General features: G+C 46.9%; 1 protein-coding gene across 2 annotated transcripts in view; it reads right to left on the bottom strand.

The window, feature by feature from the left end:
• fhad1 (forkhead-associated (FHA) phosphopeptide binding domain 1) overlaps positions 1 to 24186 on the bottom strand; it is a 112675-nt gene that overhangs the window by 13563 nt on the left and 74926 nt on the right. For both annotated transcript variants that reach the window (XM_067970580.1, XM_067970579.1), the window contains exons 25-27: positions 21661 to 21794; positions 11600 to 11695; positions 4949 to 5169 (exon numbers count right to left, since the gene is read on the bottom strand). In XM_067970580.1, the coding sequence (XP_067826681.1) occupies positions 4949 to 5169; positions 11600 to 11695; positions 21661 to 21794 (451 nt within the window). The remainder of the gene's footprint in view (positions 1 to 4948; positions 5170 to 11599; positions 11696 to 21660; positions 21795 to 24186) is intronic.

Genomic DNA, 24186 nt, shown 5'->3' on the forward strand with positions numbered 1-24186 from the left:
GGGAGAAGCTAGACTATTTTTTTTAAACATCGTTGAAGACCATAACACGCTGTCCTATTCTGATGACATCACACTTGTGGTTTAAGATTCAGTCAAAGCCCCTGGTGTACGTTATAATCTCTCCGCCTCACATCTCACTGCACAGCACAAGGCAGATTAACTGTCACTGTCACAGCCACTGACAGGAAAACATGTTGTTTTTAAAACATGAGGTTGATGGCTATAATCACAGAATAAAGTGAAACTCATCCATCTGCCCCGATATTAAATCAAAATATGGCGTCAAAGCATGTACATTACTTGTCACTGGTGATAGGAGAATAATTTCCATACCGCTGTAAACAGAGCCTCCTTCTTTGATCGTTATTAGCAATAAAATTCCCTATTCCCTCAATTCCTTCCTCCAACCCAGACTCCTGGATATTTAGAACCAACTCCTGATCCCTGTGCCAAGGCGTTCTGCTTTTCTAAAATAATTTTCTCCTCTTTTCACTCCTTGCTGGGCTGCGGGTTCCACAGTTACCAGCGACCCAGCCCATACCTCATTCTTCATGCGTGAGCCTAGACAGTGAGGCTGAGATTTTCTGGCCCCCTCCTGCTCGTTTTTCAGTGGTCCTGAGGTGGGCAGGAGTGGAATATTGCTCAGGCTGGGGGGCCGGGGGTTGTTCTGGCCCTCTGTTTGCCTCCCCTGTGCTTTCCCCAGTGGCCAGGGCTGGCTGTGCAGAAAGCACCTGCCCATATGTGAGCGGACATGTTTTAGGCCCAGGCGTCCAGAGTTCTGAAGTTGGCAGAGAGGTTGAAGGACTTTTTTCTCAACCAGGGCAAGGGCACAGAGAGTCATCAGGCCAAAGAGGAGCCAGAAAAATTATTTTTTCAAACGTTGCCACTTTTGTAGACAGCAGAGAGGTTACAGCAGGCCTCCCGCAGAGTCAGGCCTCCCGCAGAGTATGGTTGGCTGGGCATTCGGCACGGGTCAGAGGCACTTTCTCCATGGCGGGCAGAAGTCCTGCCCTGCCAGAAGGTGCATCCAACAAAGGGACCAGGAAAATCAAGGCCTGAGTGTCAGCAGGCCATGTGATTATGGTGGTTGTCACAGTGGAGTCCGATCCCAGGTTAGAGAATAAGCAAATCTTTTTCTCACAAGGAAGGCAGTTGAACTGGAATTAACTGAACCCATTAAAAGGAGCTGGATCAATACTTTTTGAATTTGGAGATTGAGACTGATAGGAATATTTACAGCACAGCTTATAATAATTTTTTTTCCGGGGAAGGAATGTAATGTTTCCGAAAGTAAAGGATCAACAGGTGGAGGGAGGGAAGTCCGTGATAGAATAATCAGGCATGGGCTCGAGTTGGTGCAGGACTGATGGTTGGAATGGCCATTTCTTACTACACTCACCTGACATCCGTGCACACAAGATGGTGATCAGGGACAGGAACCTTATTTTCCCCCTTCCTAGCCCAAGGACTCTCAAAGGCAAATTGTAGCCTCTCGACTGCAGACGTAGTTGAGGTCATCCAGCTCATTCATTGACTGGGGACTGAACCCAGGACCTTCCTCATCTGGACAGCTTGTACCACACTGGGTGGTGCAATTACCCACTGAGCCACTTAGGGATTTATTAGGGCTGACTTTCCTCTCTGGGTCCCCGCTGGGCGCCAGACAGTCGTAGTGTACCAGAAGTTAGCTGTGCCTGTGAGCAGAGGAGTCCACCCAATTTTTCGTGCCTGAACCACCTGAATGGCCTGAGCACTCTGGAAGTACAGGACTGCCCCAGGAAGGGTCTTGCCTGGAGATCGAGGGGTGGGAAGAATAGCTCAACCCTGAGAGGCTTACAGCTGCATTCCTGGCCATCAACATTGAGGAAAGCTGAGATCGAAAGGTTTTTGTTAGGCAAGGGTATTAAGCGATATAGAACCAAGGAGGGGTAGATGGAGTTAAGATACAGATCAGCCATGATCTCATTGAATGGCGGAACAGGCTCGAGAAGCTGAATGGCCTCTTCCTGTTCCTATGTTCCATTCTGGAGAGCAGTAGCCAGAAAACCCCAAGGGCCAAGGATCGTCCTGCAAAACAAAGAGGACATCTTCATCAAAGCTCCATTTTTGGGATGTCCAAGAGACCTCGCCTCAGATCCTCTGATCTGCAGTGAATCCTGGTCCAAGCAGCACCACTAGGGGTTTTTGGAATGCCCTCTGTTTGGGTGTCCCATGGGCGCACTCAGAGGAAAGTGAGATGGTGGTGGTGTGGAGTGGTGGGGGGGGGGGGTGCAGGAACACCCAGTCCCACCTCATCTGCATGTCAACACTGGGCCTACACCCGATCCAGGTGCAAGCCCAGCGCCACCCGTTTTCAACACCACCAGAAATCCTAGGCTAACGTTGTGGGGGTGGGACCTGAGGCAACGTGTCTCTGTTCCTAATTTCCTCTTCGCTGTGCCTGGAAATTCAGCTTTCCCCAGGTTCAACAAAGAGGAAAATCGACCCTGTTCGCTCACAGTGAGAAGTGATACAAGAATCTCATAGCAAGGTGACTCAGAGTGAGTTTCTGCTGGTGTGATATGCACTGGTAGGACCGGAAGAGATAGATGACAGAATTCTTGGCAAGTCCACCCACAGTGTGACGCACATAATGACTATATCTGAGCTCCGCCTTTCCTAAATGATTAAAATTCAATGGCACCAGGCCAGGTGGGCTGTGGGGAGGCTTATTATTAGCACGTGCGAAGCAATGTAAAGTCTATGATTGCAGGAACAAGGAGCTGAGTTCAGCGTGGCCCAAACTGCAGTTGAAAGAGAACCGTACAGCCAGTGAACAAAGGAGTCTTTCAACCTGCCTGTCCGGACTTTGAGCTCAGGTCCCAGTGACGGTCTCTAACCCAGTGCACCAGCCAGTCCCAGATATTTACATATCCTGATCTGCTGATTGTTGCAAGAGAAACTGTACAAAAAGGCTGAGTTCTGTCTGGTAGAAAATCTGGGCCCTAATAAGAGTCAACTTCTTTGAGGAAGTAACACCCCAAATGGACCATGGAAAGCCCTATGGTAAAGCTATAGACTTCCAAAAGGCATACTGACAAAGTCCCATATGAAAGGCTGTTAGTCAAACTGAAAACTGTGGAGGTTCAGGGTAAACCCTGACAATGAATAAGAAACTAGCTGAGGGTAGAAAGCAATGAGTACTTGCTGGAGGTGTTATGTTGGGGTAGCTGGAGGCGGAGTAATGAATGGGGTGCCCCAGGGCTTAGTGTTGTGACCATTACTGCTTCTCATTTACATAAATAACCTAGACTCTGAATCGCATTTCAAAGTAGTTAAATTTCCTGATGATACCAAAGTGGGAGGGGCAGTGGAATCGGAGGAAGTAGCTCATAAATTACAGAGTAATATGGAGTAAGTATGTGGTCAGATCGATAGCAGATAAAAGAATGTCAATAAGTGCAAGGTATTGCATATAGGAAGAAAAAATAAGCAATACATGTATTCCATGAAGGATGAAGCTGAAAGGGACCTCAGAGTCCTAGTGGACTTGACATTAAACATGCCAGTGCAGAACAGCAATCAACAAGGACAACGGAACGTGGAAGTACATAGCCCGAATAGTTGAATATAAGTCAGAGGAGGTGGTGATCTAACTGTCCAGTGCTCTGGTCAGGTCGCACCTTTAGTAATGTGTTCAAGTGTTGGAAGCAGCGCAGAGAAGAGTCATGAGGCTGATCCCCAGTGTTAGAAGTCTGAATTATGGAGAAAGACGGGAGATCCTTCTTTTGGAAGTGAGGTGTCTGAGAGGTGATTTTTACAGAAGTATATGAGACAGTAAAATTAAATTGAGAATATTACTTTAAAGTAAATTGCAAGAGTAGGGCAAGGGATAACGCATTCAAACTAGTAAGAGGGAAATTTAGGACTGATGTCAGGATATGCTTCTTCACATAAAGAGTGATCAAAACATGGAACAGACTCCCCAACAGACAAGTGGATAATGCAATGGGTAGACCGTAAGGTGCTTCTGGATGGGTGAATTAGATGGGCCGAGTGGCCCATCAGAGCTGGAGTACCCAACAAGTAGCAAGAACTCAGAATGGTTCCCAGATTTAGACAAGTAGAGCGAGAAAGCATGCAGGCGAGATAGAAAGGAGAAAGAGATAGAAAGCTGAAGGAGAGACTGAGAATAAGATGAGAGAGAAGAGGCTGACAGTGAGGCTTCAAAGGAGTAAGATAAAACTGGAGGAGAGCTAACGACAGAGAAAATCAGAACTGTGGTGATCCCTCATCCATATTTATCTTGTGATCTTGTGATGTTTGATGGGTGTACGTTATTCTTTGCTTTAATAATATTAAAGATTGATGGTGACATGCTCCAGCTCCAAAACACCATCACACCCAACGTTAAGGTTCACACCTGTGATTCCCCGACAAATAAAATTCTCAATCTCGGACACTCTGCCGTGAGGAGGAATTCAGCTACTTCCCTTCAGGGAAAGTGGGCAAACTGGAGGAGGAGTCGCCTCAGTACACTCCTATCCACCTTGCAAAATCAATCGGCATGGTTTTTGGAAGGGTATTGGAGAAAAGGAAGAGAAGTAACAAGGGGAAAGATCTTTGGGAGAGAATTCCAGAGAACAGGATATAGTGAAGATCTGATGACAACGGCCACCAGACATCTTCTAAACTTGGCTTGTATTCCCTTGAGTTTAGAAGATTGAGGGCTGATCTGATTGAGGTGTTGAAAATGATAAAAGGATTTGATAGGGTAGATACAGAGATCCATTGGTGGGGGGAATCCAGAACAAGGGGGCACAATCTTAAAATTAGAGCTCGGCCGTTCAGAAGTGATATCAGGAAGCACTTTTTCACACAAAGGGTAGTGGAAATCTGGAATTCTCTCCCCCAAAAGGCTGTGGATGCTGTTGTCAGTGAAAGCATTCTCTTGGACTCTTCCACCTACCTGAGCTGCTCCAGGTCTTTCTCGTATCCCACCAGCAATTCATCTTTCCTCTCCAGCTGACTCTTCAGTTGAGTGATTCGGCTGTTCAGCAGCTCCATGTTCCTCTGCCGTGCTTTCCCGAGCTTCTCCCTCTCATCCTGCGGAACATGCTTCAATGAAAGTGACCCCGACAGTTCCTTCACGTTGAGCAGGCTCGAAAGAGCCTTTACCAGGTCCAGATACTACATGGTGGGAAAGAGGAAAGGTGAGAAATTATTAAAACAGAGATTTGGGTGTCCATGTGCACAAAGCACTTAAAGCTAGTGCACAGGTACAAAATGTAATCAAAAAGGCTAATGGAATATTGGCCTTTGTCTCAAGGGGGCTGGAATACAAAAGGGAGGAAATTATGTTTCAGTTGTATACAGCCTTGGTCAGGTCCCATCTGGAGTACTGCGATCAGTTTTGGGCACTGCACCTCAGGAAGAATATATTGGTCTTGGAGGGGGTACAATGCAAATTCACTAGAATGACACCAGAGCTTAAAAGGTTAAATTATCAGTCAGGTTACATAAACTTGGCTTATATTCCCATGTGGTTAGAAGGTTGAGGGGTGATCTAGTTGAGATGGTGAATATGATAAAGGGTTTTGATTGGGTAGGTACAGAGAAGCTATTTCCTTTGGTGGGGGAGTCCAGAACATGGGGGCACAATCTTAAAATTGGAGCTAGGCCTTTCAGGAGTGACATCAGGAAGTACTTCTTCACACAAAGGGTAGTGGAAATCTGGAATTCTCTCCCCCAAAAGGCTGTTGATAGTGGGTTAATTTTTATTAGATTATAGGTATCAAGGGATATGGATCAAAGGCGGGTAAAATGTAGTTGAGATACAGATCAACCATGATCTAGTAGAATGGCAGAATAGGCTTGAGGGGCTGAATGACCTGCTGCTGTTCTTATGTTCCTACTCACCTCATAAAAGTAAAGTGTCTCACTACTGAGGCAAGTATAGAGCCACACCCAATCTGAAGGCTATAGGGCCAAATACAGCTGAATATGACCAAATACCCCAGGGATTGCATAATTCATGTGAGGCTGGGATCAAGGAAATGCCTTCAGTGGGAAACAACAGGCCAGGGTTGTACAGTAGAGATGGGAGAATTGGATAGACATTTTGGACTTTTGTTTGATTATCTTTGTGGATCACGAAGAAATCACAGGAAACTTTTCCTTGAATAATTAAGCATCTGGGGAGAGCCTATGATGAGACAAATTGTATATTATAGTCTGCGAAAGAAGTGGGCTTAATGAACGGCCTTTTCTCATTCCAGTGAGAAATTATGTGAATTTTAAAAAAAATCTGATGACATTTTTTTCATCCCTTGGTAAGAAAGTGTAATAGGAACACTGGATATTCACGGATACTTTTTCATAGAACTGTTAATCCAATTAAAATGACAAAGTTTAAGTCAAGTAAATACTAGTGGAAAAAATCTGGTCTCTTGCTAAGCCTGAGCGAGTACAGTACTTATAGTATGAATAGTTCGAAAACTAGAGTGTGCATGGGAACTTAGCTCCATCGAGGTGAAGAAATACCCAATCCAATGCACTGGTGCAGCCTCAGATGGGCTGTTGCCATGACAGATTGTTAAGATTCAAGCAGCCCATTAGCTGGGGTTGTATTGTCCAACTTTGAATATCCATAGGGTGTAGATGGATAGGGACAACTGGAATCCTTCAACTTTTGCTGACCAAGTGCAGAACTGTCCTCTCTCTGCTTCATTGTCTCTGATTTTCTCTCTGCTTCTCGATGAATCTGATTGTCTATGATTTCCCTCTGCTTCTCAATGAATCTGATTGTCTCTCTGCTTCTCATTGTTTCTGATTTTCTTTCTTCTTCTAATTGTCTCTGATTTTCTCTCTGCTTCTCAATACTTCATTAGTTTAATCTCTGCTTCTTTACTTTAGTCTCACGGTTTTGATTTTCTCTGTCATTGGCTCTCTCCTGCAGCATCTTTTACCTTAATCTTTTTCAGTCTTGCTGTCGGCCTCTTCTCTCTCCTTAGTCTCTCTCTTTCTTTCAGTTTTTTTTTCTCTTATTTTCCTTTCTATCTCTCACACATTCTCTCTGTCTGCTTGGCTAAATTTGGGAGCTGTTCTACTTCTTGTTACTTGGCTCTGATGAGGCATGTGTGTTAATTTCAGGAATAATTGTCATGGCCACTGACGTTAGAATCATAGAATCATAGAAGTTTACAACATGGAAACAGGCCCTTCGGCCCAACATGTCCATGTCGCCCAGTTTATACCACTAAGCTAGTCCCAATTGCCTGCACTTGGCCCATATCCCTCTATACCCATCTTACCCATGTAACTGTCCAAATGCTTTTTAAAAGACAAAATTGTACCCGCCTCTACTGCTGCCTCTGGCAGCTCGTTCCAGACACTCACCACCCTTTGAGTGAAAAAATTGCCCCTCTGGACCCTTTTGTATCTCTCCCCTCTCACCTTAAATCTATGCCCCCTCGTTATAGACTCCCCTACCTTTGGGAAAAGATTTTGACTATCGACCTTATCTATGCCCCTCATTATTTTATAGACTTCTATAAGATCACCCCGAAACCTCCTACTCTCCAGGGAAAAAAGTCTCAGCCTATCCAACCTCTCCCTATAAGTCAAACCATCAAGTCCCGGTAGCATCCTAGTAAATCTTTTCTGCACTCTTTCTAGTTTAATAATATCCTTTCTATAATAGGGTGACCAGAACTGTACACAGTATTCCAAGTGTGGCCTAACTAATGTCTTGTACAACTTTAACAAGACATCCCAACTCCTGTATTCAATGTTCTGACCAATGAAACCAAGCATGCTGAATGCCTTCTTCACCACCCTATCCACCTGTGACTCCACTTTCAAGGAGCTATGAACCTGTACTCCTAGATCTCTTTGTTCTATAACTCTCCCCAACGCCCTACCATTAATGGAGTAGGTCCTGGCCCGATTCGATCTACCAAAATGCATCACCTCACATTTATCTAAATTAAACTCCATCTGCCATTCATCGGCCCACTGGCCCAATTTATCAAGATCACGTTGCAATCCTAGATAACCTTCTTCACTGTCCACAATGCCACCAATCTTGGTGTCATCTGCAAACTTACTAACCATTCCTCCTAAATTCTCATCCAAATCATTAATATAAATAACAAATAACAGCGGACCCAGCACCGATCCCTGAGGCACACCGCTGGTCACAGGCCTCCAGTTTGAAAAACAACCCTCTACAACCACCCTCTGTCTTCTGCCGTCAATCCAATTTTGTATCCAATTGGCTACCTCACCTTGGATCCCGTGAGATTTAACCTTATGTAACAACCTACCATGCGGTACCTTGTCAAAGGCTTTGCTAAAGTCCATGTAGACCACGTCTACTGCACAGCCCTCATCTATCTTCTTGGTTACCCCTTCAAAAAACTCAATCTAATTTGTGAGACATGATTTTCCTCTCACAAAACCATGCTGACTGTTCCTAATCAGTCCCTTCCTCTCCAAATGCCCGTAGATCCTGTCTCTCAGAATACCCTCTAACAACTTACCCACGACAGATGTCAGGCTCACCGGTCTGTAGTTCCCAGGCTTTTCCCTGCCGCCCTTCTTAAACAAAGGCACAACATTTGCTACCCTCCAATCTTCAGGCACCTCACCTGTAGCTGTCGATGATTGAAATATCTCTGCTAGGGGACCCGCAATTTCCTCCCTAACCTCCCATAACGTCCTGGGATACATTTCATCAGGTCCCGGAGATTTATCTACCTTGATGCGCGTTAAGACTTCCAGCACCTCCCTCTCTGTAATATGTACACTCCTCAAGACATCACTATTTATTTCCCCAAGTTCCCTAACATCCATGCCTTTCTCAACCGTAAATACCGATGCGAAATAGTCATTTAGGATCTCACCCATCTCTAGTGGTTCCACACATAGATGACCTTGTTGATCCTTAAGTGGCCCTACTCTCTCCCTAGTTACTCTTTTGCCCTTTATGTATTTGTAGAAGCTCTTTGGATTCACCTTTGCCTTATCTGCCAAAGCAATCTCATATCCCCTTTTTGCCCTCCTGATTTCTCTCTTAACTCTACTCCGGCAATCTCTATACTCTTCAAGGGATCCACTTGATCCCAGCTGCCGATGCATGTCATATGCCTCCTTCTTCTTTCTGACTAGGGCCTCAATCTCCCGAGTCATCCAAGGTTCCCTACTTCTACCAGCCTTGCCCTTCACTTTATAAGGAATGTGCTTACCCTGAACCCTGGTTAACACACTTTTGAAGGCCTCCCACTTACCAGATGTCCCTTTGCCTGCCAACAGACTCTCCCAATCAACTTCTGAAAGTTCCTGTCTAATACCATCAAAATTGGCCTTTCCCCAATTTAGAATTTTAACTTCTGGGCCAGACCTATCATTCTCCATAGCTATCCTAAAACTAATGGAATTATGATCACTGGTACCAAAGTGATCCCTCACTAACACTTCTGTCACCTGCCCTTCCTTATTTCCCAAGAGGAGGTCAAGTTTTGCCCCCTCTCTAGTCGGGCCATCCACATACTGAATGAGAAATTCCTCCCGAATACACTCAACAAATTTCTCTCCATCCAAGCCCCTAATGCTATGGCTGTCCCAGTCAATGTTGGGAAAGTTAAAGTCCCCTACTATTACCACCCTATTTTTCTTGCAGCTGTCTGTAATCTCCTTACATATTTGCTCCTCAATTTCCCGTTGACTATTTGGGGGTCTGTCATACAATCCTATCAATGTGATCTCTCCCTTCTTATTTTTCAGTTCTACCCATATAGACTCAGTGGGCGAACCCTCGGATATATCCTCTCTCACTACTGCCGTGATGTTCTCCCTAATCAAGAACGCAACTCCCCCTCCTCTCTTACCTCCTGCTCTATCTTTCCTATAGCATCTGTACCCTGGAACATTGAGCTGCCAGTCCTGCCCCTCCCTTAGCCATGTTTCAGTAATAGCTATAACATCCCAGTCCCATGTACCCATCCATGCCCTGAGTTCATCTGCCTTGCCCATCAGACTTCTTGCATTGAAATAAATGCAGTTTAATCTAGACTTCCCTTGGTCTTTGCCCTGCTTTCTCAGACCATCTGTCCGGTCATGTTTTGTACACTCTCCCTTACTGCCTTTTGTTTCTGTCACCACTTTACTTCCCACTGACTTCCTGCATCGGTTCCCATCCCGCTGCCACATTAGTTTAAACCCTCCCCAACAGCACGAGCAAACACTCCCCCTAGGACATTGGTTCCAGTCCTGCCCAGGTGCAGACTGTCCAATTTGCAGCAACTCGCCAAGGCTTCTTCGACAGCACCTCCCAAACCCGCGACCTCTACCACCTAGAAGGACAAGAGCAGCAGGCGCATGGGAACAACACCACCTGCACATTTCCCTCCAAGTCACACACCATCCCGACTTGGAAATATATCGCCGTTCCTTCATTGTCGCTGGGTCAAAATCCTGGAACTCCCTTCCTAACAGCACTGTGGGAGAACCGTCACCACACGGACTGCAGCGGTTCAAGAAGGCGGCTCACCACCACCTTCTCGAGGGCAATTAGGGATGGGCAATAAATGCTGGCCTTGCCAGCGACGCCCCCATCCCGTGAACGAATAAAAAAAAAAAAAAATTTGTATTGGTCCCACCTCCCCCAGAACCGGTTCCAATGTCCCAGGAATTTGAATCCCTCCCTCTTGCACCATCTCTCAAGCCACGTATTCATCCTAGCTATCCTGTCATTCCTACTCTGACTAGCCCATGGCACTGGTAGCAATCCTGAGATTACTACCTTTGAGGTCCTACTTTTTAGTTTAACTCCTAACTCCCTAAATTCAGCTTGTAGGACCTCATCCCGTTTTTTACCTATATCGTTGGTACCTATATGCACCACGACAACTGGCTGTTCACCCTCCCCCTCCAGAATGTTCTGCAGCCGCTCCGAGACATCCCTGACCCTTGCACCAGGGAGGCAACATACCATCCTGGAGTCTCGGTTGCGTCCGCAGAAACGCCTGTCTATTCCCCTTACAATCGAGTCCCCTATCACTACAGCTCTGCCACTCTTTTTCCTGCCCTCCTGTGCAGCAGAGCCAGCCACGGTGCCATGAACCTGGCCGCTGCCACCTTCCCCTGGTGAGCCATCACCCCCAACAGTATCCAAAACGGTATACCTGTTTGAGAGGTGGATGGCCACAGGGGACCCCTGCACTACCTGCCTGCACCTCTTACTCTGCCTGGTGGTCACCCATTCACTTCCTGCCTGTACTCCCTTTACCTGCGGTGTGACCAACTCGCTAAACGAGCTATCCACGAGTTTCTCTGCATCGCGGATGCTCCACAGTGAGTCCACCCGCAGCTCCAGCTCCGAGATACGATCGGTCAGTAGCTGCAGGTGGACACACTTCCTGCACACATGGTCGGCAGGGACACTGGTAGTGTCCATGACTTCCCACATCTTGCAGGAGGGGCATATCACGGGTGCGAGGTCTGCTGCCATGACTTGCCTTAGCTTAGTTACCCCTTTTAAATTACGTTGAAATTAGAAAAGGTTAACTATACCAGAGTAAATGTTAAAACTTTCTTTCTGGCGTTGGTGCCTACGTACCGTCCTCTCGCTGAGGTCCAAGGCCTCGGACATTTCCAACCGTGCTGTCCTATCGATGGAAGCTTCTGAAATGGCGACAGAGTCACTTCTTCGCTTCTACAATAGAGAGAGAAAGGAGGCTAACACAACTGAGCATTTTACACAGCATTTACAGCACAGAAACCGGCCATTTGTCCCAACTGGTTTATGCCGGTGTTTATGCTCCGCACGAGCCTCCTCCCACCTTACTTCATCTAACCCTATCAACATATCCTTCTATTCCTTTCTCCCTCATGTACTTATCTAGCTTCCCCTTAAATGCATCTATGCTATTCGCCTTCAACTATTCCATACGGTAGCAAGTTCCACATTCTCACCGCTCTCTGGGTAAAGGAGTTTCTCCTGAATTCCTTATCGGATTTATTGGTGACTATCTTATATCTATGATCCCTAATGTCTGTGAAGACAGTGTGAAGAATTTCAGAGACGTTAAAAGCCTCCATGGTGGAACAGCCTTCAGACATTCGCTCTCTGTCTAGGTCTACGAGAAAAATGGCCACTTGGCCCTGGTATTGGAAGACTGTCACCAACTGTGGAACTGTCCCTCAGCCAGAGTCAGAGAGCCAGCCCCTTCAGGGGGGTGGGAAGAAAAAAATGGAACAAAAATATGTTGCGAGGCTGTGGTGAGGGACATTACAAAAACAAATGAATGTAGACCCAGCACCCTATGCACAGATTGGTACAGGTGAACGGATTAGTGAGAGCGTCAGGATCTGGGTACCTCGGTCAAACATTTGCAGGAAAGTCATCCCAAAGTAATTGGAACATCTTCTGAAGACCCAAGTGACAGTGCCTAAGCCACGGGTCCCAGTGACAGCTGATACAACCCTCACAGCAAGAATATCCACAAACAATTCGAGTTCAATGGAAGCGGAGGCTTTAATGTTGGTGAGTGACTCTCACTCAAGTAAGATATGTCAAAACTTCCCTTGACTCGCGGAGGCAGTGGGCGTGCACCAACTGCTGTCGCTGTGCTCTGCCAATGTTTGATAGAATCATACAGCACAGAAAGAGGCCATTCAGCCCATCGTGCCTGTGCCGGCTCTTTGAAAGAGCTATCCAATTAGTCCCACTCCCCTGCCCTTTTCCCATAGCCCTGCAATTTTTTCCCCTTCAAGTATTTATCCGATTCCCGTTTGAAAGTTATTATTGAATCTGTTTCCATCACCCTCTCAGGCAGTACATTCCAGATCATAACAACTGATGCAGTACGGAGCTCGTCCCCTCTTGCCAGCATCCATGACGAGCCCTGCTTCATGACTCAGAGGCTTCACAGCTGCTTCCTCTATCTCGCTCCGTTCTCTCAGCAGCCTGGAAGCCTAAGCGACAGCAACAAAACGTTGGCTTCTAGTTTGAAGCATAAACCCAGCTACACAGTCCTGAACTTAAAGTTTAGTTTTCCTTATTTTTGTTCTCAGGTCTGACCAACAGATACTGCTGTCAATTAAGTCAAAGCATTGAAGAAGATAAGAAATCATGGAAATAGGAAAGAACCTGCAGCTCATGTATAGGGTTTGCCAACTCTGCTTGGACATATTCCTGGAGGTTTCATCACTGACCTCTCACCTCCAACCACCCTGACGGTCCTGCCATTGGTCGATTGGTCACCCAATAGATCCATCCTGATGCTGCACCGCCTTCCCACGCCACAGTTGGAAAGTGAATAGACTCATCATTGGATAATTCTTGACTTTCAGTCAAACAGCCTTTCCACGGCCCCCCACCCCACCCCCTCCCCCATCTCTAATAACTAATAAACTAAAGTGTTCAAAGAAAATTTTAAAAACAATTTTCACAATTTTCAAAAGATGTCCCTGTGATCTTTCTCCCGGCTGCTTTCAGCAGTGTCCAGGAGATTAATCTTTCATTCCTCCAGGGTAATCTTGGAGGGTTGGCAACTCTCCTCATGCACATGTCATGGACTCTATCCCACCCATTTGATCTCCTGCGGGAAAGTTCTCTGTTCCCCAACAATGATCAAGCAAAACTCCAGAGTATTCACCCATCCTTCCAATGGTTCAGTTACTAGCAGTTTTGTCTCTGAGACAGAGGTTGTGGGATCCAGCCACACTCCAGGCCTTGAACACCTAATCTAGGCAGCAACTCCAGTAGAGTACTGAGCAAGTTCTGCATTGTGGGAGGTGTCGTCAATAGGATGAGGCGTTAACCAAAGCTGTTAAAGATCTCATGGCATTATTCAAAGCTCAGCAAGTCAACGCTCCTCTCTCTAAAACCAGATTAACTGGTCATCGCTGCTTGTGAGAGGTTGCTGATGCAGGTTGGCTGCCATATTTGCCTATGTAACAATGGCAACATTTTGAAGTAATTCATTGTACGTGAAGCATTTTGAGACATTTCTCAGAGACATGATAAGGTGGTATATAAATGCAAGGCTTTCTTTTTTTTAATCTTTTGAGTATTCAACTCTGGCGTGCTGCCCTCCACCATCTTCCATTTGCTGTTCACCCTTTTTAACCTGTCAAAAGCCAAGCAGACTCTGGAATTTAAAAGGAGTTGGGGAATTACATAGAATTTACAGCACAGAAACAGACCATTCGGCCCAACTGGTCTATGCCGGTGTTTATGCTCCACACGAACCTCCTCACTCTCTACTTTATCTAACCCTATCACCATATCCTTCTAATATAGTATAATGAAGGGAATAAAGGAAGTCTTCACATGTGTAAGGAAAGCATATTAATTTTCTTTAACAGCTTATTTGAAAAATGTGTGTTGGAACAGAGAAATTAGGTTCCAGATGATCGAAGGGACACACTAAATGAGAATTCAAGCAATGTCCGTTAACAGTGAATCCAGGAAAACTTTCTTCACACATTGGGTTGCAAGAATGCGGGGATACAGTGGCCCAGAAGGGGATAGATGCAATATCAACTGAGGTAGCTTAAAAGGGAAATAGATACTTACTTGGGAAGTATGCCCCAATTTTAACTGCAGGCCAGTTTCGGGCGAGTGAGCCCAAACTCACCGGGCTACTCCAAAAATAAGGCCCGAGGTATTTTAACGCCCAGGCCTCATTTAAATCCCACCAGCCGAGTTCTCTCCTATTCCGGGCCAGAAGTCATCAGGAAATGGCAAAAATCGTGCGACCCGGAAGCAGGCCGCCGACAGCGGGTAAGTTTCGGGATTGGCTGCCGGGCCATTCCACGGGGGTCCCGGCGATTGTGGGGAGGTTCATGCACTGACACTAAATACTCGGTATATTGCCACACTCTCAATAGGTGGGATTCTTCTGTACTCGCAGAGTTCAACCCAAACTTTCCACTAGTAAGGAGTCACATGTTAGTCAGTTGTATCTCAAAATGAGCACACTGTAAAACAAAACATTCCTTTTTAAATCGGTTCTAACACCAGTTCTGCAATCTGACCAGCTTTGATTTGTAGTCATACAGCCAACGATCTTCTTACACCCAAAATTTCCATCGGCAACCACTTGTGGGGCTTTCATCAAATGTTCAACAATCGGAGAACTCCCGCTAGTGTTACTGAGCCGCACACAACAGAAAGTCCCAGGTCCCAGATTCAATATCTGGTCTGTGTTGAGTTAACTGTGGTGGTGAGGGGTCTACAACCGTCGTCAGGAGCCCTGGGTTAGGAACGGGGGAAGATCAGGCACAGTTCTCCTGATCATCAACCGGTGAGCTCTGCTGGAATGTGCGTGCCTGTGAACATCAGGTGAGGACAGCACTGAGCATGGCTGAGATGCCTCTCTTGTCTGAATAGCCTGCCGACGCTCACTGTATGGGCTTCACGCGTAGAGAATGGTGATTTGGATGAGGCACCACTGGTGCCTGTGGAAGCAAAGCCCAGCAATGAGTCACCGTGTGCAGGACACGATGGGAGGAAGAAAGGGCAGAACTCACTGAAAATAAAACCATTCTGGTTCTGTTCTCGAAGAATTAAACAAAAAAGGCATCATACGATTCCACAGCATGAATTAGTAAAGAGCTGACAGCAGGAAAGAGCTAAGTCTGAGTAATCGAACGAGTTATTTAACATAAAATAATGTGAAAAAAATCCACTGCTTTGATTGAACAACTTACATGAATTTTGTAACTGACACTTCACACCTCTCAATAGTTCTTCACCAGATGAACATCATCTCCAGTGGGCTGACCCACAGTGGGACAGCGTGGACAGGTCACAGGGGGACAGCGTGGACAGGTCACAGGGGGACAGCGTGGACAGGTCACAGGGGGACAGCGTGGACAGCAGGTCACAGGGGGACAGCGTGGACAGGTCACAGGGGGACAGCGTGGACAGCAGGTCACAGTGGGCTGACCCACAGGGGGACAGTGTGGACAGGTCACAGTGGGCTGACCCACAGGGGCACAGTGTGGACAGGTCACAGTGGGCTGACCTACAGGGGGACAGCGTGGACAGCAGGTCACAGTGGGCTGACCCACAGGGGGACAGCGTGGACAGGTCATAGTGGGCTGACCCACAGGGGGACAGTGTGGACAGGTCACAGTGGGCTGACCCACAGGGGGACAGTGTGGACAGGTCACAGTGGGCTGACCCACAGGGGCACAGTGTGGACAGGTCTCAGTGGGCTGACCCACAGGGGGACAGTGTGGACAGGTCACAGTGGGCTGACCCACAGGGGCACAGCGTGGACAGGTCATAGTGGGCTGACCCACAGGGGGACAGTGTGGACAGGTCACAGTGGGCTGACCCACAGGGGGTCAGTGTGGACAGGTCACAGTGGGCTGACCCACAGGGGGACAGTGTGGACAGGTCACAGTGGGCTGACCCACAGGGGCACAGCGTGGACAGCAGGTCACAGTGGGCTGACCCACAGGGGGACAGTGTGGACTGCAGGTCACAGTGGGCTGACCCACAGGGGCACAGCGTGGACAGGTCACAGTGGGCTGACCCACAGGGGCACAGCGTGGACAGGTCACAGTGGGCTGACCCACAGGGGGACAGCCTGGACAGGTCACAGTGGGCTGACCCACAGGGGCACACCGTGGACAGGTCACAGTGGGCTGACCCACAGGGGGACTGCGTGGACAGGTCACAGTGGGCTGACCCACAGGGGGACTGCGTGGACAGGTCACAGTGGGCTGACCCACAGGGGGACTGCGTGGACAGGTCACAGTGGGCTGACCCACAGGGGCACACCGTGGACTGCAGGTCACAGTGGGCTGACCCACAGGGGGACTGCGTGGACAGGTCACAGTGGGCTGACCCACAGGGGGACTGCGTGGACAGGTCACAGTGGGGTGAGAGAGTGCATGGTCCTGCTCTTTTGTTCCCATTCCCCCCTAATTTTCTCCCGTCTTCTCCCGAAGGTGTAACGTTTCTCAGGTACTGGCCGCTCTCTGGTACCTCATCCAAGCTTCTGACTCATGTGTGAGTTTGGACTGTGAGCGTCAGCTTACCTCAGTTGGCAGCAATTTTGTCTCGGAGTTAGAAGGTTATTGATTTAAGGCCCTCTATAAAAGCAGGCCACGTACCCAGGCTGACACTTCAGTGCAGTTCTGAGAAACAGCTGCATTGTTGGAAGTGCTGTTTTTCAGATGGGACGTTAAATTGCGGTGCCAGTTACTTGCTCCAGTAATTCAGGATGTTGAAGAACCCATGGCACCATTTGATGAGCCAATATTTCTCCTTCAATCAGCACCACCAAAACAGATTAGCTGCTCATTGCTGTTTGTGGGATCTTGCACTGTTTGCAAAATGGCTGTTGAGTTTACCTATACAACAGCGGCCAATGTGCTATATAGATGGCAGTCTTTCCTTCTATTCTACCATGTGAGGAATCATGCTGCAGGGGTCATTGGATAGCAATCAGCAGTAGGAAGCCTGGCCCAGGGAAATTATGTCAATTGTAGTGCCCAGAAAACTTCTGGCTGAGGTCAGCTAACTCAGCACTGGGGATTGAACCTAAGATCTTCTTGCCTGTAGGACTCAGTATCACACTATGTGGTGTGTTTACCCACGGGGAACTTGTCAGTCCTCGACTGAGCCTTTTGCTTAGTGGTAGCATTCTTGCTACTGAGTCAGAAAGTGCAAGGAAGTATACAGTGGTGTTCCCCAGGGGTCAGTATTAGGACCACTGCTCTTTTTCATATATATTAATGACCTGGACTTGGGTATAGGGGGCATAATTTCAAAGTTTGCGGATGACACAAAACTCAGAAATGTAGTAAACAATGAGGAGGATAGTAGATGACTTCAGGAGGACTTAGATAGACTGGTGAAATGGGCAGACACATGGCAGATGCAATTTAACGCAGAGAAGTGTGAAGTGATGCATTTTGGTAGGAAGAATGAGGAGAGGCAACGTCAACTAAATGGTACAATTTTAAAGGGGTGCAGGAACAGAAAGACCTGGGGGTGTATGTACACAAATCTTTGAAGGTGGTAGGACAAGTTGAGAAGGCTGTTAAAAAAGCATATGGGATCCTGGAATTCATGAATAGAGGCATAGAGTACAAAAGCAAGGAAGTTATGCTGAACCTTTATAAATCACTAGTTAGATCCCAGTTGAAGTATTGTGACCAGTTCTGGGCACCACACTTATGAAGGATGTCAAGGCCTTAGAGAGGTTGCAGAGGAGATTTACAGGAATGGTACCAGGGATGCAAGGCTTCAGTTACATGGATAGACTAGAGAAGCTGGGGTTGGTCTCTTTAGAGTAGAGAAGGTTAAGGGGAGATTTAATAGGTGTTCACAATCATTAAGGGTTTTGATAGAGTAAATAAGGAGAAACTTTCCAGTGGAAGAAGGGTCGGTAACCAGAGGACACAGATTTAAGGGGGAGATGAGGAGAATGTTTTTTTACGCAGCGAGTTGTTACGATCTGGAATACGCTGCCCGAAAGGGTGGTGGAAGCAGATTCAATAGTAACATTCAAAAAGGAATTGGATAAATACTTGAAGTGGGAAAATTTGCAGGGCTGTGGGGAAAGGGCAGTGGAATGGGACTAATTGAAAGAGCTGGCACAGGCACAATGGGCCGAATAGCCTTCTTTTGTGCTGTATCTATTTTTTTGAACCCTGCTCCAGACAGTCCTGGTGAGTGAAGCTCTGGCTCTGAATTCTGGGTTGACATCCAGTGGGATATTCGTGTCTGGTGGGTGTGGGTGGCCCCCCCGCCCTCATCTTATGGATTGTGGGAGCCCATAAAACCCTCCAGCCATATTGGACTAACCACCCCACCAGCTGGTTTAAAGATGGTTCCTGCCATGGGAAGAGTGTGAAGATCCAAAAGCAGCAACATAAAATTCTCCAGGATAGTGCGATTTACAATGCGAACAAAATACAGCTGGTCATATTATCACTAGAGTATTAAGTAGATTGCTAATTAACTAGGAATAGACCCTATTAGTGTAAAATAAGTGCCTGTAAATTTATTAACTTTGACATTTTCTGTAATTCCCTTAATCTTTTAATCCCTTTTATATCCCACTTAACGTTCGATACAGATGACTTCTATCAGTTCTAATATACCAGATGTAAAGTCAAATTTGTATCTTTGCTGGGTTTTTAATTGCATGTAATTTTAATATCTTTCTAAAGTAAAATATAAAATTATAATATACATCCCTGTAAAACTGAGTCCAAGTATCTGTAAGACTGAATGTATGATGTCATCTAAACTCTCTATTCCCTGTCAGCTGCTCTGGCATCACCTTGTAAATCATGCCCCCTTGTGGTCATGCAGTGATCAGCGACACAGCAGAAACTTGCCGCCAAAATGGGAGCGATAAAGAAAATCCAGCACCAGCAACGTACAAGGAGATTGCAATGAGAAGTTAAAATGGGAAAGCTGCCTGTTGTAATGGGATGTTGGAAGACTGGGTAAGAGCAATCAAAGCTCTAAGGTCTATTTAGAAAGAAAGACCTTTATTTATATTTTGCCTCTCAGAAATGTCCCAAAGTGCTTCACATACAATTAATTACTTTGAAGTGCAGTGATTGTTGTTATGTAGAAAACTTGGCAGCTATTTTGCACATGGCACTGTCAAGAAATAATAGTAAGGTGAATGGCCATTTAATCTATGTTTGATAATGGTGGATGAAGGAGCTGTGTGTACTGAACGGTGCGTTACACAGGGGGAGCTGTGTGTACTGAACGGTGCGTTACACAGGGGGAGCTGTGTGTACTGGACGGTGCGTTACACAGGGGGAGCTGTGTGTACTGGACGGTGCGTTACACAGGGGGAGCTGTGTGTACTGAACGGTGCGTTACACAGGGGGAGCTGTGTGTACTGAACGGTGCGTTACACAGGGGGAGCTGTGTGTACTGAACGGTGTGTTACACAGGGGGAGCTGTGTGTACTGGACGGTGTGTTACACAGGGGGAGCTGTGTGTACTGGACGGTGCGTTACACAGGGGGAGCTGTGTGTACTGAACGGTGCGTTACACAGGGGGAGCTGTGTGTACTGGACGGTGCATTACACAGGGGGAGCTGTGTGTACTGAACGGCGTGTTACACAGGGGGAGCTGTGTGTACTGGACGGTGCATTACACAGGGGGAGCTGTGTGTACTGAACGGCGTGTTACACAGGGGGAGCTGTGTGTACTGGACGGTGCATTACACAGGGGGAGCTGTGTGTACTGAACGGCGTGTTACACAGGGGGAGCTGTGTGTACTGGACGGTGCATTACACAGGGGGAGCTGTGTGTACTGAACGGTGCATTACACAGGGGGAGCTGTGTGTACTGAACGGTGTGTTACACAGGGGGAGCTGTGTGTACTGAACGGTGTGTTACACAGGGGGAGCTGTGTGAATTGGAATAGGCTCTTGTTTTAAAAATACGCATCATGTTAAATTGACCTCCCAACTTTTAAGCCCATTTAACAAACACGGAGCTCCTCCTTTTTTCCTGTTCTGAATTGTCCACTGACAATATTTAGTGTGTACATGCAGTAAACACTCCTCTAATTCGTTCTAACACGTGTCGAAGGATCAGCGAGGATCGGTATTGCGGGTGTGGAACTCGGCCACACACAGCAGAGTGTCTCGGGCTCGATCACCAGTTTGTGCTAACGTTGGTTGATCTCAGCCAGGGAGCAGTCGGGACGCTACAATTGGCCTCAGTGCCCTTGGCCTAGCGGAGCGGGAACAAAATCATCCAGGTCTCCAGCTCCTGATTGTTACCCGTGACCTGGCTGGAAATGGACATCGGGTGAGGATAAGATGTGGCTCGACTGGGCTGTCCTCCATAACTGAATGGCCTGTCAACACTAATTGTCAGGCCGCACATGAGCAATGGCCACTTGGGTGATGGGAAAGACGGCCATTTCCTGTGGAATCGTACTTTAATTTCCACTGGGAGCAGAGGAAGGGAAAGGGAAGCACATAGACTCATACAGCACAGAAGGAGACCATTCGGCCCATCGTGCCTGTGCTGGCTCTCTGAAAGAGCTATCCAATTAGTCCCACACCCCTGCTCTTTCCCCGTAGCCCTGCAAATTTTTCCTTTTCAAGGATATATCCGATTCCCTCTTGAAAGTTATTATTGAATCTGCTTCCACCGCCCTTTCATTCCAGATCATAACAACTCACTGCGTAAAAAAAATTCTCTTCATCTCCCCCCAGGCATTTTTTTGCCAATTTTGTTCATTTGAATTTTTAGTAACAAAAAGGAAAAATGCGTTTGCTGGATGTCTGAAGTCAAAAGAAAAAATTCTGGAAATGCACAACAGGTTCATTAGTATCAGAAAGAGAAAAGACAGGTTAACTCTTCAGTTGCAGAACAAGTTCTAGCGAAAAATCACGGCTGAAATATTAATTGAAGCATTTTCTGTTCTTTTATATCGCTGGAATTTCTCTTGAGCTCTCACTGCTTGTTTAGCTTCTTTTCTCCTACTTTGCAGCTCCCTTTGCTACAACTTAGCATCTCTGTAAAGAAAATCTATTACTTAATTAAATGACTGTACTCATGATGTGAAGTTAATGAGATCTTTGGAATGAAGAGCCTGGGGAGGCAGAGGGGAGCTCCATGGCAATCATCCAAGGCAGTAAACCGCAAGCATTTGCAAGCATTACCATTTTAGCTTCGTCATTACTCCGCGAGGAGCTGCCAAGAGTTCCATTTTCGGCGAGCGTTCGCTGGGCCTGCAAGTCCGCCAGCTCCCTCTTCAGGATCGCTACATGCTCCAAGGCCTGCTCCTGGCTGGTCCCTGCCAAAGGTGAAAGGTTTAAAACAATAATAAAATTAAATTAAATAAAGAACAAAGCTTTCACGGCTTCCCCCCCAACAATGAAATTGAACTTTAGGTTAAGAATTCAAACAAGCCCTCCTCGCACCTTCCTGCACAGAGCCTGTCAGGTCCTTTGGATTACATTTCTGACCCTTTCAAATCTAGTGCCAACAGGCAGATGAAGGGAAGTTGGAAAATGTCCATTGTTGGAATGCAAACCAAAAACTTAAAGTCCCTTAAAGTGGTCACACTGGAAAAGCAGAGACAAACAGAGATAGAGAGGGTGGAGAGAGCGAGAGCGAGCAAGTGTGCAAAAGTGAGAGACAGAGCAAGAGAGCACAACAAGGAGAGAGCCAGCGCGAGAGGAAAAAGAGAAAGCACGACAGGGAGAGATAGAGACACTGATATGTAAGGAGAGGAGAAAATGACAGGTAAAGAGAGAGACAAACATACATGCAGACAGAGAGAGACAGATGTAGCTTAAATTTAATTTTGTTTCCTACCATTATGGAGAGAGAATCTAAAAAAAGAAAATAAGGAGACAGAGAGATAGAGAAAGAGAAACACATATTTAGAGAGAGAGACGCATAGAAAGCAAGAGAGAGACAAACAGATAGACACAGACAGACAGAAAGAAAGACAGAAAACAAGAAAGAAGGAAAGTCAGAAATACAGTCAGAAAGACAGAAAGAAAGATAAACAGACAGAAAGAATGAGACAGAAAGAGGTAGACAGAAAGACAGGGAGTGACAGATAAAATTCTCATTCCTCCATTATTTCAGAAAACAAATTAAATTTAAGCTACGGCTTTTCAGTTTTGAACTTTTGAGCGGCAGGGTTTTAAAACTGAGAATGTTCCAAATGAGTTACTTGGCTGGGGAATTACTTAAAGACTTTTCACCTTGGGGGACCTCACTGCTGAGCCCAGTCTGCCATCAGTTAAAAACAAATACAGCTCCCCTAGTGATGACTCAAGAGACCTATCCAGTGACTAACTGAGCCATGCAGGCTGGGAGGGCCCTCGGGTTTGGTCCCTGTTTTGTGCTGAGTTAGCTGACCTTCGCTGGGATGGCAGTGGACAAGCAGCTATTGGTTTCAGCAGTTGGAGAGGGGGAAAAAATAAAAAATCAGTCAGGGTTTCCACTCTTGATATTGGAAATGGGTGTGTGGTGGGAGACTGGGCTCAGCAGTGAAGTCCCCCAAGGTCAAACGGCCTGCTCACTGTTATGGACCTTCATAGGAACAAGGGCCACGTGAGTGAGGTACCAAAGGGTAGCCAGAGTTCATGGCACTGTACAACAGCAAGGGGTTCAATGAATTGAGGAGAAAAAAAATAGATGTCACTCTAAAGAGTCTTTGGGTAAAGCACATCCCCCAGAAGGGAGAAGAGTTACTATCAGCCTAGCAGAGGGGCCCAGGGAAAGAGGGAGTTGTACAGCTGTCAGTGGAGAAGTTTACTTCTAACAGAAACAGCAGGAAGCGGTTTCAGGCTAATGTTGATTGGATTGATGTGGCTGCGCTGTACAGCGGGTGATGTGGACTCTGCTAACTGACGGCCTGTTTATTAACACGAGGGCAGCACTGACAGCCCAGGAGGCCTGAGTAAATCATCCTCGGGCTCAGTGAAACGACGCAGAGTCAGGTGTCAGAACTTGTTTGAAAGGATTGGTAAAGAGTAGCAGGCAGCGGAAAGTGGGGAAAGTGCTTTATTAAAAAGCGCAGCATCAGGGCCGCCCGTGCTCAAGGATATTCACTGGCCTGTGCTTCTGGAGGTGGGACTCGAGTGATGCACGTTGATTCCTCTTGCTTCCAAAATGATTAGCGCAGTACAAATAAAGGACAGCACGGGTAAGATACAGAGGAAAGCTCCCTCTACACAGTCCCATCAAACACTCCCAGGGCAGGTACATACCGGGTTAGATACAGAGGAAAGCTCCCTCTACACTGTCCCGTCAAACACTCCCAGGGCAGGTACATACCGGGTTAGATACAGAGGAAAGCTCCCTCTACACTGTCCCATCAAACACTCCCAGGGCAGGTACATACCGGGTTAGATACTGAGGAAAGCTCCCTCTACACTGTCCCATCAAACACTCCCAGGGCAGGTACATACCGGGTTAGATACAGAGGAAAGCTCCCTCTACACTGTCCCATCAAACACTCCCAGGGCAGGTACATACCGGGTTAGATACAGAGGAAAGCTCCCTCTACACTGTCCCATCAAACACTCCCAGGGCAGGTACATACCGGGTTAGATACAGAGGAAAGCTCCCTCTACACTGTCCCATCAAATACTCCCAGGGCAGGTACATACCGGGTAAGATACAGAGTAAAGCTCCCTCTACACTGTCCGCAATAACCTGGGCCCACT

The sequence above is a fragment of the Heptranchias perlo genome, chromosome 32 (assembly GCF_035084215.1).
Source record: "Heptranchias perlo isolate sHepPer1 chromosome 32, sHepPer1.hap1, whole genome shotgun sequence".
Classification (NCBI taxonomy): Eukaryota; Metazoa; Chordata; class Chondrichthyes; order Hexanchiformes; family Hexanchidae; genus Heptranchias; species Heptranchias perlo.